Here is a 12662-nt window from a genome sequence, read left to right on the forward strand (position 1 = left end):
CAGTGTGATAAAATCCTTATATTTTGCTACGTATCACTTGTATTCTCTATATTCTGCCAAGAAAGATAAGGAGTCAGTGAAAATCAGGCTCCAGTTCCTTATCCATTGTATCTTGAATACTTTTTATTCAAGTTTTCCCTTTGCTTTTCACAAAATATTGTATATTTCACAAATATAAAGTATTTGTATACTTCTTAAACTAAATCCTAATGGAGTAGTAGAATATTACAGTTATTCCTGGTACACTTTTCCTGGGGAAGACCTAGAGTTCCAGGCAGAAAAATAAAAAGGTGGGACTGGAGTTTGGGTAGGGGCAAACGGTATGCAGGGAGAGTTAGAGTGGATGATGTTGACATGAGGCTTAATTTTTTGATTCAACAAAAGAAAAAGTTTATTCCTCATACTACCTCCACATTTTGGTCTATCTGGGTGAAAATGAGCAACTCCTAAAATAGAAATTAACAGTTATGACATTGTATCATATCACAGTGGTTCCCAGGTAGCTGATCAAAATTAATGGTTGACTAATCAGTTACAATCTGAGTAATCTTGAAATTGGCTTTCTACTTGATTGAAAACTCCCAGACACAGAGTAGCATCAGAATGTCTGACAGTTAACTTGCTATATATTAATTAGATTACTTCTCAATAGTATACTAAAATATATTCTAGTTTACTTCATTTTTCTAGACACAATTCATTTTCAGCTTCCTTTATAAAATAAATCCTACTACTTTTTTTTTAATTCCAAGGCTAGACCTTGCAGTATTTTCCTGTAGCATATTCATTATATTTTCTTATTAACTATATATACAGCATTTCTAATCTCTTGGTAGATTTGGGCAAAGAAGTAAATATCCGTACAGGTCAATTGCTCCAACCCGTGACAGAGTCAGCTTCTAAGAGACTGCAACCTCTGTGAAGGAACCCACTCGGTTCCTAGATCAGGAGCTGGCAAGAAGTCCCCCCAGAGTCAGTTGTTAAACATGCCATTACACTACCAGTCCTACTTGAGTTGGGGTGCTCACCCCAAGCAATGGGGTTGTGCATGCATCCTAGACTGCTGCTTGTGTTGCTGCCCAGCCAGAAGCCTAAGGTGACAGTAGAATGCTGGCCTCCTCCCTCACCCTCCCCTCTAACTGCTTGGCCATCCAGAAGGAGCAAAGAAGTGTCCAGGGGTAGGAAGGTTAAACAGGGTTTTGCGGCATCAGGAGGTAGGAGAAGAGGTGCCAAGAGCCCACCGTGGATACAAGCAGAGAGACATCATGAGTGGTTGAGGCAAGGTGCCAAGACTAGTGCAGGCTCCACTGTCCAACTACTTTTACTTATAACACAGAGATTGAAAGATAAACCTCTAAAATTTCAAAGACAACCTCAGAACACTAAATCCTAAGTGTGACCCTCTGAGTCTGGGGTCCTATGTGGGCACAAGGTGCATGCTCATGCTGGCCCTGTAGAGTCTATAATACAGGCATGCCTTGAGAATATTGTGAATTCAATTCTAGACCACCATAATAAACATCTTCATAAAGTGAGTCACATGAATTTTTTGGTTTCCTAGTGCATACACTATGCTATAGTCAGTGTGCAATAGCATTATGTCTAAAAAAGTACATAACTTTAAAACATTGCTAAAAAATGGTAATCTGAGCCTTCAGTGAGTCATAATCTTTTTGCTGTTGGATATTCTTGCCTCAGTGTTGATGGCTGCTGACTGATCAGAGTGGTAATTGCTGAAGGCTGGAGTGGCTGTGGCAATTTCTTAAGACAACAATGAAGTGTGCTGCAACAACTGACTCTTCTTTTGTGAATCATATGTCTTTCTTTTGTGAATAATGTCTCTAGCTTACAATGCTCATTGATATCATTTTGCCCACAGTAGAATTTTTTTCAAAATTTGAGTCAATCTAAAAACTGCTAGTACTTTGTCAGCTAAGTTTATTCAATATTCTAAACCCTCTGTTGTCATTTTAAGAATTTTCACAGCACCTTCACTAGGAGTAGCTTCCATCTCAAGAAAGCACTTTGCTCACCCATATGAAGCAACTCCTCATTCATTAACGTTTTATCATGAGATTTAAGGAATTCATTCCTATCCTCAGAGACCACTTCTAATTCATGTTCCCTTGCTGTTTGCACATCTACAGTCACTTCCTTCACTGATCTTGACGCCCTCAGAGTCATCCGTGGAGTTGAAATCAACTTTTTCTAAACTCTTCTGAATTTGATGTTTTGACTTCTTTCTTCCCTTGAATCATGAATATTCGTAATGGCACCTGGAATGTTGAATCCTTTTCAGAAGATTTTCAGTTGGTTTTGTCCATATTCATTGGAGAAATCACCATCAGCTCAGTTCAGCTCAGTCGTGTCCGATTCTGCAACCCTATGGACTGCAGCACGCCAGGCTTCCCTGTCCATCACCAACTCCCGGAACCTACTCAAACTCATGTCCATCGTGTTGGTGATGCCATCCGACCATCTCATCCTCTGTTGTCCCCTTCTCCTCCCACCTTCAATCTTTCCCAGCATCAGGGTTTTTTCCAGTGAGTCGGTTCTTCACATCAGGTGGCCAAAGTACTGAAGTTTCAGCTTCAGCATCAGTTCTTCCAATGAATATTCAGGACTGATTTCCTTTAGGATTGACTTGATGGATCTCCTTGCAGTCCAAGGGACTCTCGAGTCTTCTCCAACACCATAGTTCAAAAGCATCAATTCTTTGGCACTCAGCTTTCTTTATACTCCAACTCTCACATCCATACACGACTACTGGAAACACCATAGCTTTGACTAGATGGACCTTTGTTGGTAAAGTAATGTCTCTGCTTTTTAATATGCTGTCTAGGTTGGTCATAGCTTTACTTCCAAGGAGCAAATGCCTTTTAATTTCATGGCTGCAGTCACCATTTGAAGAGATTTTGGAGCCCCAAAAAAAGTCTGCCACTCTTTCCCCATCTATTTGCCATGAAGTGATGAGACCGGATACCATGATCTTTGTTTACTGAATGTTGGGTTCTAACTCAACTTTTTCACTCTCCACTTTCATCAAGAGGCTCTTTAGTTCTTCTTCCCTTTCTGCCATAAGGGTGGTATCATCTGCATATCTGAGGTTATTGCTATTTCTCTGGGAAATCTTGATTCCGGCTTGTGCTTCATCCAGCCCAGCATTTCACATGATGTACTGTGCATAAAAGTTAAATAAACGGGGTGACAATATATAGCCTTGACGTACTCCTTTCCTGCTTTGGAACCAGTCTGTTGTTCCATGTCCAGTTCTAACTATTGCTTCTTGACCTGCATACAGATTTCTCGGGAGACAGGTCAGGTGGTCTGGTATTCCCATCTCTTGAAGAATTTTCCAGTTTGTTGTGATCCACACAGTCAAAGGCTTTGGTATAGTCAATAAAGCAGAAGTAGATGTTTTTCTGGAACTATCTTGCTTTTTCAATGATCCAGCGAATGTTGGCAATTTGATCTCTGGTTCCTCTGCCTTTTCCATATCCAGCTTGAACATCTGGAAGTTCACGGTTCACATACTGTTGAAGCCTGGCTTGGAGAATTTTAAGCATTACTTTACTAGCATGTGAGATAAGTGCAATTGTGTGGTAGTTTGAACATTTTTTGGCACTGTCTTTCTTTGGGATTGGAATGAAAACTGACCTTTTCCAGTCCTGTGGTGACTGCTGAGTTTTCCAGATTTGCTGGCATATTGAGTGCAGCACTTTCATAGCATCATCTTTTAGGATTTGAAATACCTCAATGGGAATTCATCACATCCACTAGCTTTATTCATAGTGATGCTTCCTTAAGGCCCACTTGACTTTACATTCCAGGATGTCTGGCTCTAGGTGAGTGATCACCCCATTGTGATTATCTGGGTCATGAAGATCTTTTTTGTACAAAACGAAGCAGGTCAAAGGCTAACAGTTTTTCCAAGAGAACACACTGGTCATAGCAAACACACTCTTCCAACAACATAAGAGAAGACTCTACACATGGACATCACCAGATGGTCAATACTGAAATCAGATTGATTATGTTCTTTGCAGCCAAAGATGGAGAAGCTGTATACAGTCAGCAAAAACAAGACTGGGATCTGACTGTGGCTCAGAATATGAACTCCCTATTGCCAAATTCAGACTTAAACTGAAGAAAGTAGGGAAAACCACTAGACCATTCAGGTATGACCTAAATCAAATCCCTTATGATTATACAGTGGAAGTAACAAATAGATTCAAGGGATTTGATCTGATAGAGTGCCTGAAGAACTATGGATGGAGGTTCGTGACACTGTACAGGAGGCAGGGATCAAGACCATCCCCAAGAAAGAGAAATGCAGAAAGGCAAATTGGTTGTCTGACAAGGCGTTACTGAGAAAAGCAGAAGGCAAAGGAGAAAAGGTAAGATATACCTATTTGAATGCAGAGTTCCAAAGAATAGCAAGGAGAGGTAAGAAAGCCTTCCTCAGTGATCAATGCAAAGAAGTAGAGGAAAACAATAGAATGAAAGAGACTAGAGAGCTCTTCAAGAAAATTAGAGATAGCAAGGGAACATTTCATGCAAAGATAAGCACAATAAAGGACAGAAATGGTATGGACATAACAGAAGCAGAAGATATTCAGAAGAGGTGGCAAGAATACACAGAAGAACTACAAAAAGAAAAGATCATCATGACAGCTGAAGCCTTACAAAATTTATTTTTTCAATAATAAGACTTCAAAGTAGAAATTACTGCTTGGCCTATAGGCTGCAGAATGGATGCTGTGCCAGTAGGCGTGAAAACAACATTAATATCATCACATCATCAGAGCTCTTGGGTGGCCAGGTGCACTGTCAATGAGCAATAATATTTTGAAAGGAATCTTTTTTTCTGAGCAATAGGTCTTAACAACGGGCTTAATATTCAGTAAACAATGTTGTCAACAGGTGTGCTATCATCTAGGCTTCATTGTTCCATTTATAGAGCATAGGAAGAATGGTAAATGAGTACTGGTTTCAACTTAAAGTCACCAGCTGTTTTAGCCCCTAACAAGAGAGTCAGCCTGTCCTTTGAAGCTTCAAAGCCAGGCACTGACTTTTCCTCTCTAGCTAAGGAAGTCCTAGATGGCATCCTCTTCCAATATAAGCCTGTTTGCCTATATTGAAAATCTATTTTTTAGTGTAGCCACCTTCATTAATTATCTTTGATCTTCTGGATAACTTGCTGCAACCTCTGCAACAGCACTTGCTGATTCACCTTGCACTTATTATGTTATAGAGATGGTTTTTTTCCTTAAACTTCAAGAACCAACCTCTACTAGCTTCAGACTTTTCTTCTGCAGTGTCTTCATCTGTCACTCTTCATAGAATTGAAGAGAGTTAGGGCTTTGCCCTGGATTAGGCTTTGGCTTAAGGGAATGTTGTGGTTCGTTTGGCCTTCTATCCAGACCACTAAAACTTTCTCCATGACAGTAAGGCTGTTCCACTTCGCTATCATTTATGTGTTCACTGGAGTAGCACTTTTCATTTCCTGCAAGAATTTTTCTTTGCGTTCACATCTTGGTTAACCATTTGGCACAAGAGGTCTAGATTTCAGCCTATCTCAGCTTTCAACATGCGTTCCTCACTAAGCTTAATCATTTCTAGCTTTTAAAGTGAGACAAATCACTTCTCAACCAAGCATAAAGTGAAAGTCATGAGACTCTCACTTGAACACTTAGAGGCCATTAATTGTCCTAATTTCAGTACTTTTGTGTAATGAAATTGGCCCAAGGTGAGGGGAAGCCAGTAAGTGGCACAGTCAGAACATAATATATATATCAAGTTCATCATCTGATATGGGTGCAGTTTGTGGTGGCCCAAAACAATTACAATAGTAACAACAAAGGTCACTGATCTCACACCACTATAACATATATAATAATAATGAAAAAGTCTGAAATATTGCGAGAAGTACCAAAATGTTATACAGAGACACAAAGTGAGCAAATGTTGGAAAAACGCGTCCACTGACTTGCTCCATGCAGGGTTGCCACAGACTTAATTTGTTAAAAAACACAGTATCTGTAAAGTGCAATCATGTGAAGCACAATGAAATGAAGTATGCCTGTAAAATGATTCAAAGACTTGCCAAACTGATGCTCCTATTAGCATCCATGGTACTCTTGTAGGTTTTTCTTATTTTGATGGTCAGTTTAATTCTGATTCAAGGCAAATAAGTATAAATGGGTATATTAAGCACTCTAGAACAACAGTTCTCAATCATGGTGTAATCACACACAACTGTGAGGTATATAGGAAGAAATATTTACTTAAGTATTGTAATATCTCAGTCACTTGGAATTATATATGTTTCAAACTAGCAAGCAGGAGTAGAGTTATAGCAGGCTGGAAAGGTACACTCAACTCAACTATGCTAAACTTGTCCAAGTGCCTCATAGGAGTGTCCTTTATGTGAATAATAATACTTAGAAAGTTATTGCAAGGTAATATATGTGAAATACTTAGATTAATAAATATTTGTGGGATATAAATGGATATTTCTTAAAATCTTACCTCTCCCATTTCTTGCCTCAGTTGTTCAAATTCCTGTTTTTCCATCTCTAGTTTATGTTTCCGCTCCTCCTCTGTTCGTCGTCTTTCTTCTTCCATTTTTTGTTTTAATAATTCTTCAAAATTAATTTCCAGTTTTCCCGGTATAAGAGATTCTTGAGAGATTGTTTTATACATCTCTGGGGTGTCATCATCTACTACCTATTTAAAATAATTCTTTTATCACTTTTACCAGAATTATACATAGTAAAAAGGGAATATCTCTTGAATAGAAAGATTTCACATTGACTAAAAACCAAAAATTCTCTTTAAAAATATAAAACAAGGAATAATTATTAGAAAACATAAGACTAAAGTATTTGTAGTAACAGAGAAAATGGTGACCATCTAGTCTCCATTCCAATTAACACAAATAAATACTTTGACTTTTACTATGAGTAATTTGAATTAGGGGCTTCCTTTACCAGTGGCACAGTGGTAAAAGAATCCACCTGCCAATGCAGGAGATGCAAGAGATGTGACGGTTCAATCCCCTGGATGGGGAAGACCCCTGGAGGAGGAAATGGCAACTCACTCCAGTATTCTCGCCTGGAGACTCCCACGGACAGAGGAGCCTGGCAGGCTACAGTCCACAGCATCACAAAGAGTCGGACACAGCTGAGAGACCGAGCACACAATTTTAATTAGACATTAAGATGCTCTAGCAACAACAAAAATTTTCATTAAAAAAATTTAAAAGATGTTCTAATATTGGGAAAACTTTTTAATTGGATTAAAATGAACCTCAGGACTTCCCTGGTGGTTCAGTGGCTGGGACTCCATGCTCCCAATGTGGGGGGCCTACCTAGGTTTGATTCGTGGTCAGGGAACTAGATCCCATATGCCATAACTAAAATCACACATGCTACAACAAAGATCAAAGATCTCACATGCCCTAACTAGCTCTTGGCACAGTCAAACATAAATTTTTTTTTCCTTCTACAATGATTTTATTATAAATATGATCTTTTGGAATAAACAAATATTGCATTCAAGACTACCAGCAAACTTGTTCTAAAGTAATAAAAGAGGGGAAAATGGAACCAGGAGCCACTGAGAAGTAGCGATAAATAGCAAAGATGCCTGCACGCCATGCTGAGCGCCGTTCCCCCGAGAAGTGACAGGAGGTTCACAGGGGACACCACATTTCTCAGTAGCCCATTAAGGAAAACAAGCTTCGAGTTTGGTAATTTGCCCTAGTTCGGTAAACTGAACTGCTCCTCTCCTCGGTCCTAGGTAGGAGAACAGGAAGATGATCAGTCTGCAGATGCCAGCGTCAACACGGAAGATCTTGTACTTTGAAACTCTCTGCTCTCAGACCAAACTGTTTACTACTTGCCTGATAAGAAGAAAATTCTTTTCTCTGGACAAATAAATTTTTTAAAAATTAAAAAATAATTTACTTTTTAAAAAGTAAAATGAACCTCAATTCTGGTAATTAAAATAGAGCGTTTCAGTTAAATCATGGTTTTAACTGAATGAGTTATCATTATGATCCCTTCATAATTGGGCAATAATCACTTAATGCTGTGATTTTATTATATTGATTTATTTCCTGTCAGGCTAATTAAAAATAAATAATAGTTAATACTTAACAACTGCCAAGAATAATTCTAAGCATTTTACATGCATTGACTTATTTTTCTATACCCATATGAAGTAGGTGTTATTAATATCCCCATTTAACACATGAGGAAACTAAGGCAATAAAAAGTTAACTTGTCCAAAGTCAATACAAATACTATATGGAAAAGGTGAGATCCAAAACTTTAGAAGTCTAATAAAATTATAAATAACTATTTAGACTACCTTTTCATAATTTTATAAATTACATGTCTAACTGCCATTTAATTGCGATTTAGTTGCAACCACGGACAAGTTACATAGCCTCTTTAGATCTGAATTTCCCTATCTGCAACAACTTTCATTGAATTGTCAATGAGAATCACATAAAGTTTGGAAACACTCTGCAGTGTGCCTGACACCAAGATAAGCTACCAAATAGCAGTTTTATTATTACAATATCATTGTATACCGGCAGTCTCTAAACTGCAAATAACAACTCTGCTTTTAAGTCATTGACTTGCAATACACTTTGGATAACAAGAAATTACCTAATTATATTCCCCGAACTGCTACTGCTACTGCTAAGTCGCTTCAGTCGTGTCCGACTCTCTGCGACCCCATACACGGCAGCCCACCAGGCTCCCCCGTCCCTGGGATTCTCCAGGCAAGAACACTGGAGTGGGTTGCCATTTCCTTCTCCAATGCATGAAAGTGAAAAGTGAAAGTGAAATCACTCAGTCGTATCTGACTCCTAGCGACCCCATGGACTGCAGCCTACCAGGCTCCTCTGTCCATGGGATTCTCCAGGCAAGAGTACTGGAGTAGGGTGCCATTGCCTTCTCCCTGAAAGTACATACATAAACCTCTCATTTAAATTATGTCCCTGTGGTTGAACTAGACACTTGAATAAGGAAAAACAAATGGTAATTATTTATTTGTTCCAAATTTTATAAATGACAGGCTTTACCACAAAACCAGTGCAGCTCAGAAACAACATTTATATAGTTTTACAATCCACATATTACCCCCCAAATTTTTAAATAATATATGAGCTACTTGAGCTATAATATGGACTGATGCTGAAGCTGAAGCTCCAGTATTTTGGTCATCTAATCCGAACAGATGACTCATTGGAAAAGTCCCTGATGCTGGCAAAGATTGAGGTTAGAAGGAGAAGAGGGCATCAGAGGATGAGATGGCTGGATGGCATCACCGATGCAATGAACATGAACTTGGGCAAACTCCTGGAGATGGTGAGGGACAGGGAGACCTGGCGTGCTGCAGTCCATGGGGTCGTAGAGTCAGACACGACTTGGGCGACTGAACAAGAACAATGAAATGACAATACTTGGTCCTAGATAAGAAAACCACATAAAGGAAGGGAAAAGTTTCTTGTTCCTAGTATAGAAATGTCTCTAGGACACTAGTTTTCCCTGCACCTAACCCTAACCCTAACCCTGCACTTTTCTCACTAGTACATCATGATAAAAGACAGATTTGGCCTAAAAATCTGCCCCAGGACTAGATTTCTTAATCTCCACAGCTACTTCTCATCTAGCGGTTCTGAACCAGCTTGTTCTCTAAAAATTAAGTGCTTTCAGAATTTTGTAGGGTTTCTGTGTAGAAACCATTTGTGAATCAAGGATTACCTAATAATATACATAAAATAGTTTTAATATCACTTATTCCACAAGCATTTTAGGAAGTTTGTTACACTAGAATGCATCATGCCACGTACTCAATGTGGTCTCAGCCTCACTGAGTGAGGAAGACAGTCATAAGCAACAAGAAAACAGCACTACTGCTACACTGGGGGAACACAAAATGCTTTAAGAGTACATGAAAGGAACCCTTTCTGGAACTTGCACTATCAGGAAAGGCTTCCAGAGGAAATGGAATATACTAATAGAAGAGAGCAGAGCACAGGGAAAGGAGAGGGATAACGTGTTTCATACAGTATTTATGAAGTTCCAGAGATCAGAGCATAGCATTTTGAAGAAATGGAAAGAAATTTACTATGTCTGGAACAAACATGGCAGATTAACCAAGAATCAAGAAATGAAATGAGAAAATACTAGGGCAAGATTGTAAAGAAATTTGTTTTAAAATTGTAGTGTTTGGATTTTTGCTTTAATGGAAGTAGAAAATTTTTAAGCAAAGTAGTAACAATCAAATTCACTTTAAAAAAAAAAAAAAAGAACAGTTCAGTTCAGTTGCTCAGTCGTGTCTGACTCTTTCGACCCCATGGACTGCATGCAGCACACCAGGCCTCCTGTCCATCACCAACTCCCAGAGTTTACACAAACTCATGTCCATCGTGTCGGTGATGCCATATAACCATCTCATCCTCTGTCGTCCCCGTCTTCTCCCACCTTCAATCTTTCGAAGCAAAAGGGTCTTTCCAAATGAGTCAGCTCTTTGCATCAGGTGGCCAAAATACTGGAGTTTCAGCTTCAACATCAGTCCTTCCAATGAACACCCAGGACTGATCTCCTTTAGGATGGACTGGGTGGATCTCCTTGAAGTCCAAGGGACTCTCAAGAGTCTTCTCCAACACCACAGTTCAAAAGCATCAATTCTTCGGTGCTCAGCTTTCTTTACAGTCCAACTTTTGCATCCATACATGACTAATGGAAAAACCATAGCTGACAAAGTAACATCTCTGGTTTTTAATATGCTGTCTAGGTTGGTCATAAATTTCCTGCCAAGGAGTAAGCATCTTTTAATTTCATGGTTGTGGTCACCATTTGCAGTGATTTTGGAGCCCCCCAAAATAAAGTCTGGCACTGATTCCCCTGTTTCCCCATCTATCTGCCATGAAGTGATGGGACTTGATGCCATGATCTTAGTCTTTTGAATGTTGAGTTTTAAGCCAACTTTTTCACTCTCCTCTTTCACTTTCATCAAGAGGCTCTTTAGTTCTTCTTCCCTTTCTGCCATAAGGGTGTTATCATCTGCATATCTGAGGTTATTGATATTTCTCCTGGCAATCTTGATTCCAGCTTGTGCTTCATCCAGCCCAGCATTTCACATGATGTACTGTGCATAAAAGTTAAATAAGCAGGGTGACAATATACAGCCTTGATGTACTCCTTTCCTATTTGGAACCGGTCTGTTGTTCCATGTCCAGTTCTAACTGTTGCTTCCTGACCTGCATACAGATTTCCCAAGAGGCAGGTCAGGTGGTCTGGTATTCCCATCTCTTGAAGAATTTTCCAGTTTGTTGTGATCCACACAGTCAAAGGCTTTGGCATAATCAATAAGGCAGAAATAGATGTTTTTCTGGAACTCTCTTGCTTTTTTGATGATCCTATAGATGTTGGCAATTTGATCTCTGGTTCCTCTGCCTTTTCTAAATTCAGCTTGAACATCTAGAAGTTCACGGTTCACGTAGTGTTGAAGCCTGGCTTGGAGAATTTTCAGCATTACTTTACTAGTGTGTAAGATGAGTGCAACTGTGCAATAGTTTGAGCATTCTTTGGCATTGCCTTTCTTTGGGATTGAAATGAAAACTGACCTTTTCCAGTCTTGTGGTCACTGCTGAGTTTTAGAAATTTGCTGGCATATTGAGTGCAGCACTTTCACAGCATCATCTTTTAGGCTTTGAAATAGCTCAACGGGAATTCCATCATGTCCACTAGCTTTGTTCATAGTGATGCTTCCTAAGGCCCACTTGACTTCACATTCCAGGATGTCTGGCTCTAGGTGAGTGATCACCCCATTGTGATTATCTGGGTCATGAAGATCTTTTTTGTACAGTTCTGTGTATTCTTGCCACCTCTTCTTAATATCTTCTGCTTCTGTTAGGTCCCTACCATTTCTGTCCTATATTGAGCCCATATTTGCATGAAGTGTTCCCTTGGTATCTCTAATTTTCTTGAAGCGATCTCTCGTCTTTCCCATTCTATTGTTTTCCTCTGCTTCTTTGCACTGATCACTGAGGAAGGCTTTCTTATCTCTCACTATTCTTTGGAACTCTGCATTCAAATGGGTATATCTTACCTTTTCTTCTTTGCCTTTTGCTTCTCTTGTTTTCACAGCTATTTGTAAGGCCTCCTCAGGCAGCCATTTTGCTTTTTTGCATTTCTTTTTCTTGGGGATGGTCTTGATCCCTGTCTCCTGTACAATGTTATGAACCTCCGTCCATTGTTTCATCAGGAGAACTCTCCTGGCTTTATGGGCTTCCCTGGTGGCTCAGACGGTAAAGACTCTGCCTGCAGTGTGGGAGACCTGGGTTCAATCCCTTGGTCAGGAAGATCTCCTGGAGAAGGAAATGGCAACCCACTCCAGTATTCTTGCCTGGAAAATCCCATGGATGGAGAATCCTGGCAGGCTACAGTCCAGGGGTTGCAATGAGCCAGACACAACTGAGCGACTTCACTTTCTTTCTTTCTTTCCTGGCTTTATAGGAAAGAATAGATTATAGGCAACAAAGCAAATTAATTAGGAGTTGGCCTGAGGCAACGGGTAACAGTGACCTGCATTATAGTTGTAGCAGTAGGAAGTTCTGGGAAAGATTGAAGTCAAAA

At 39.5% G+C, this 12662-nt stretch overlaps 1 protein-coding gene across 6 annotated transcripts in view; it reads right to left on the minus strand.

Annotated features, from left to right (window-relative positions):
* Positions 1-12662, minus strand: part of NEXN (nexilin (F actin binding protein)) — a 55678-nt gene that overhangs the window by 6609 nt on the left and 36407 nt on the right. For all 6 annotated transcript variants that reach the window (XM_010857587.1, XM_010857586.1, XM_010857591.1 and 3 more), the window contains one exon: positions 6532-6729. In XM_010857587.1, coding sequence (XP_010855889.1) covers positions 6532-6729 — 198 coding nt within the window. The remainder of the gene's footprint in view (positions 1-6531; positions 6730-12662) is intronic.

The sequence above is a fragment of the Bison bison genome, unplaced genomic scaffold (assembly GCF_000754665.1).
Source record: "Bison bison bison isolate TAMUID 2011002044 unplaced genomic scaffold, Bison_UMD1.0 scf7180017864382, whole genome shotgun sequence".
NCBI classification, from domain to species: Eukaryota; Metazoa; Chordata; class Mammalia; order Artiodactyla; family Bovidae; genus Bison; species Bison bison.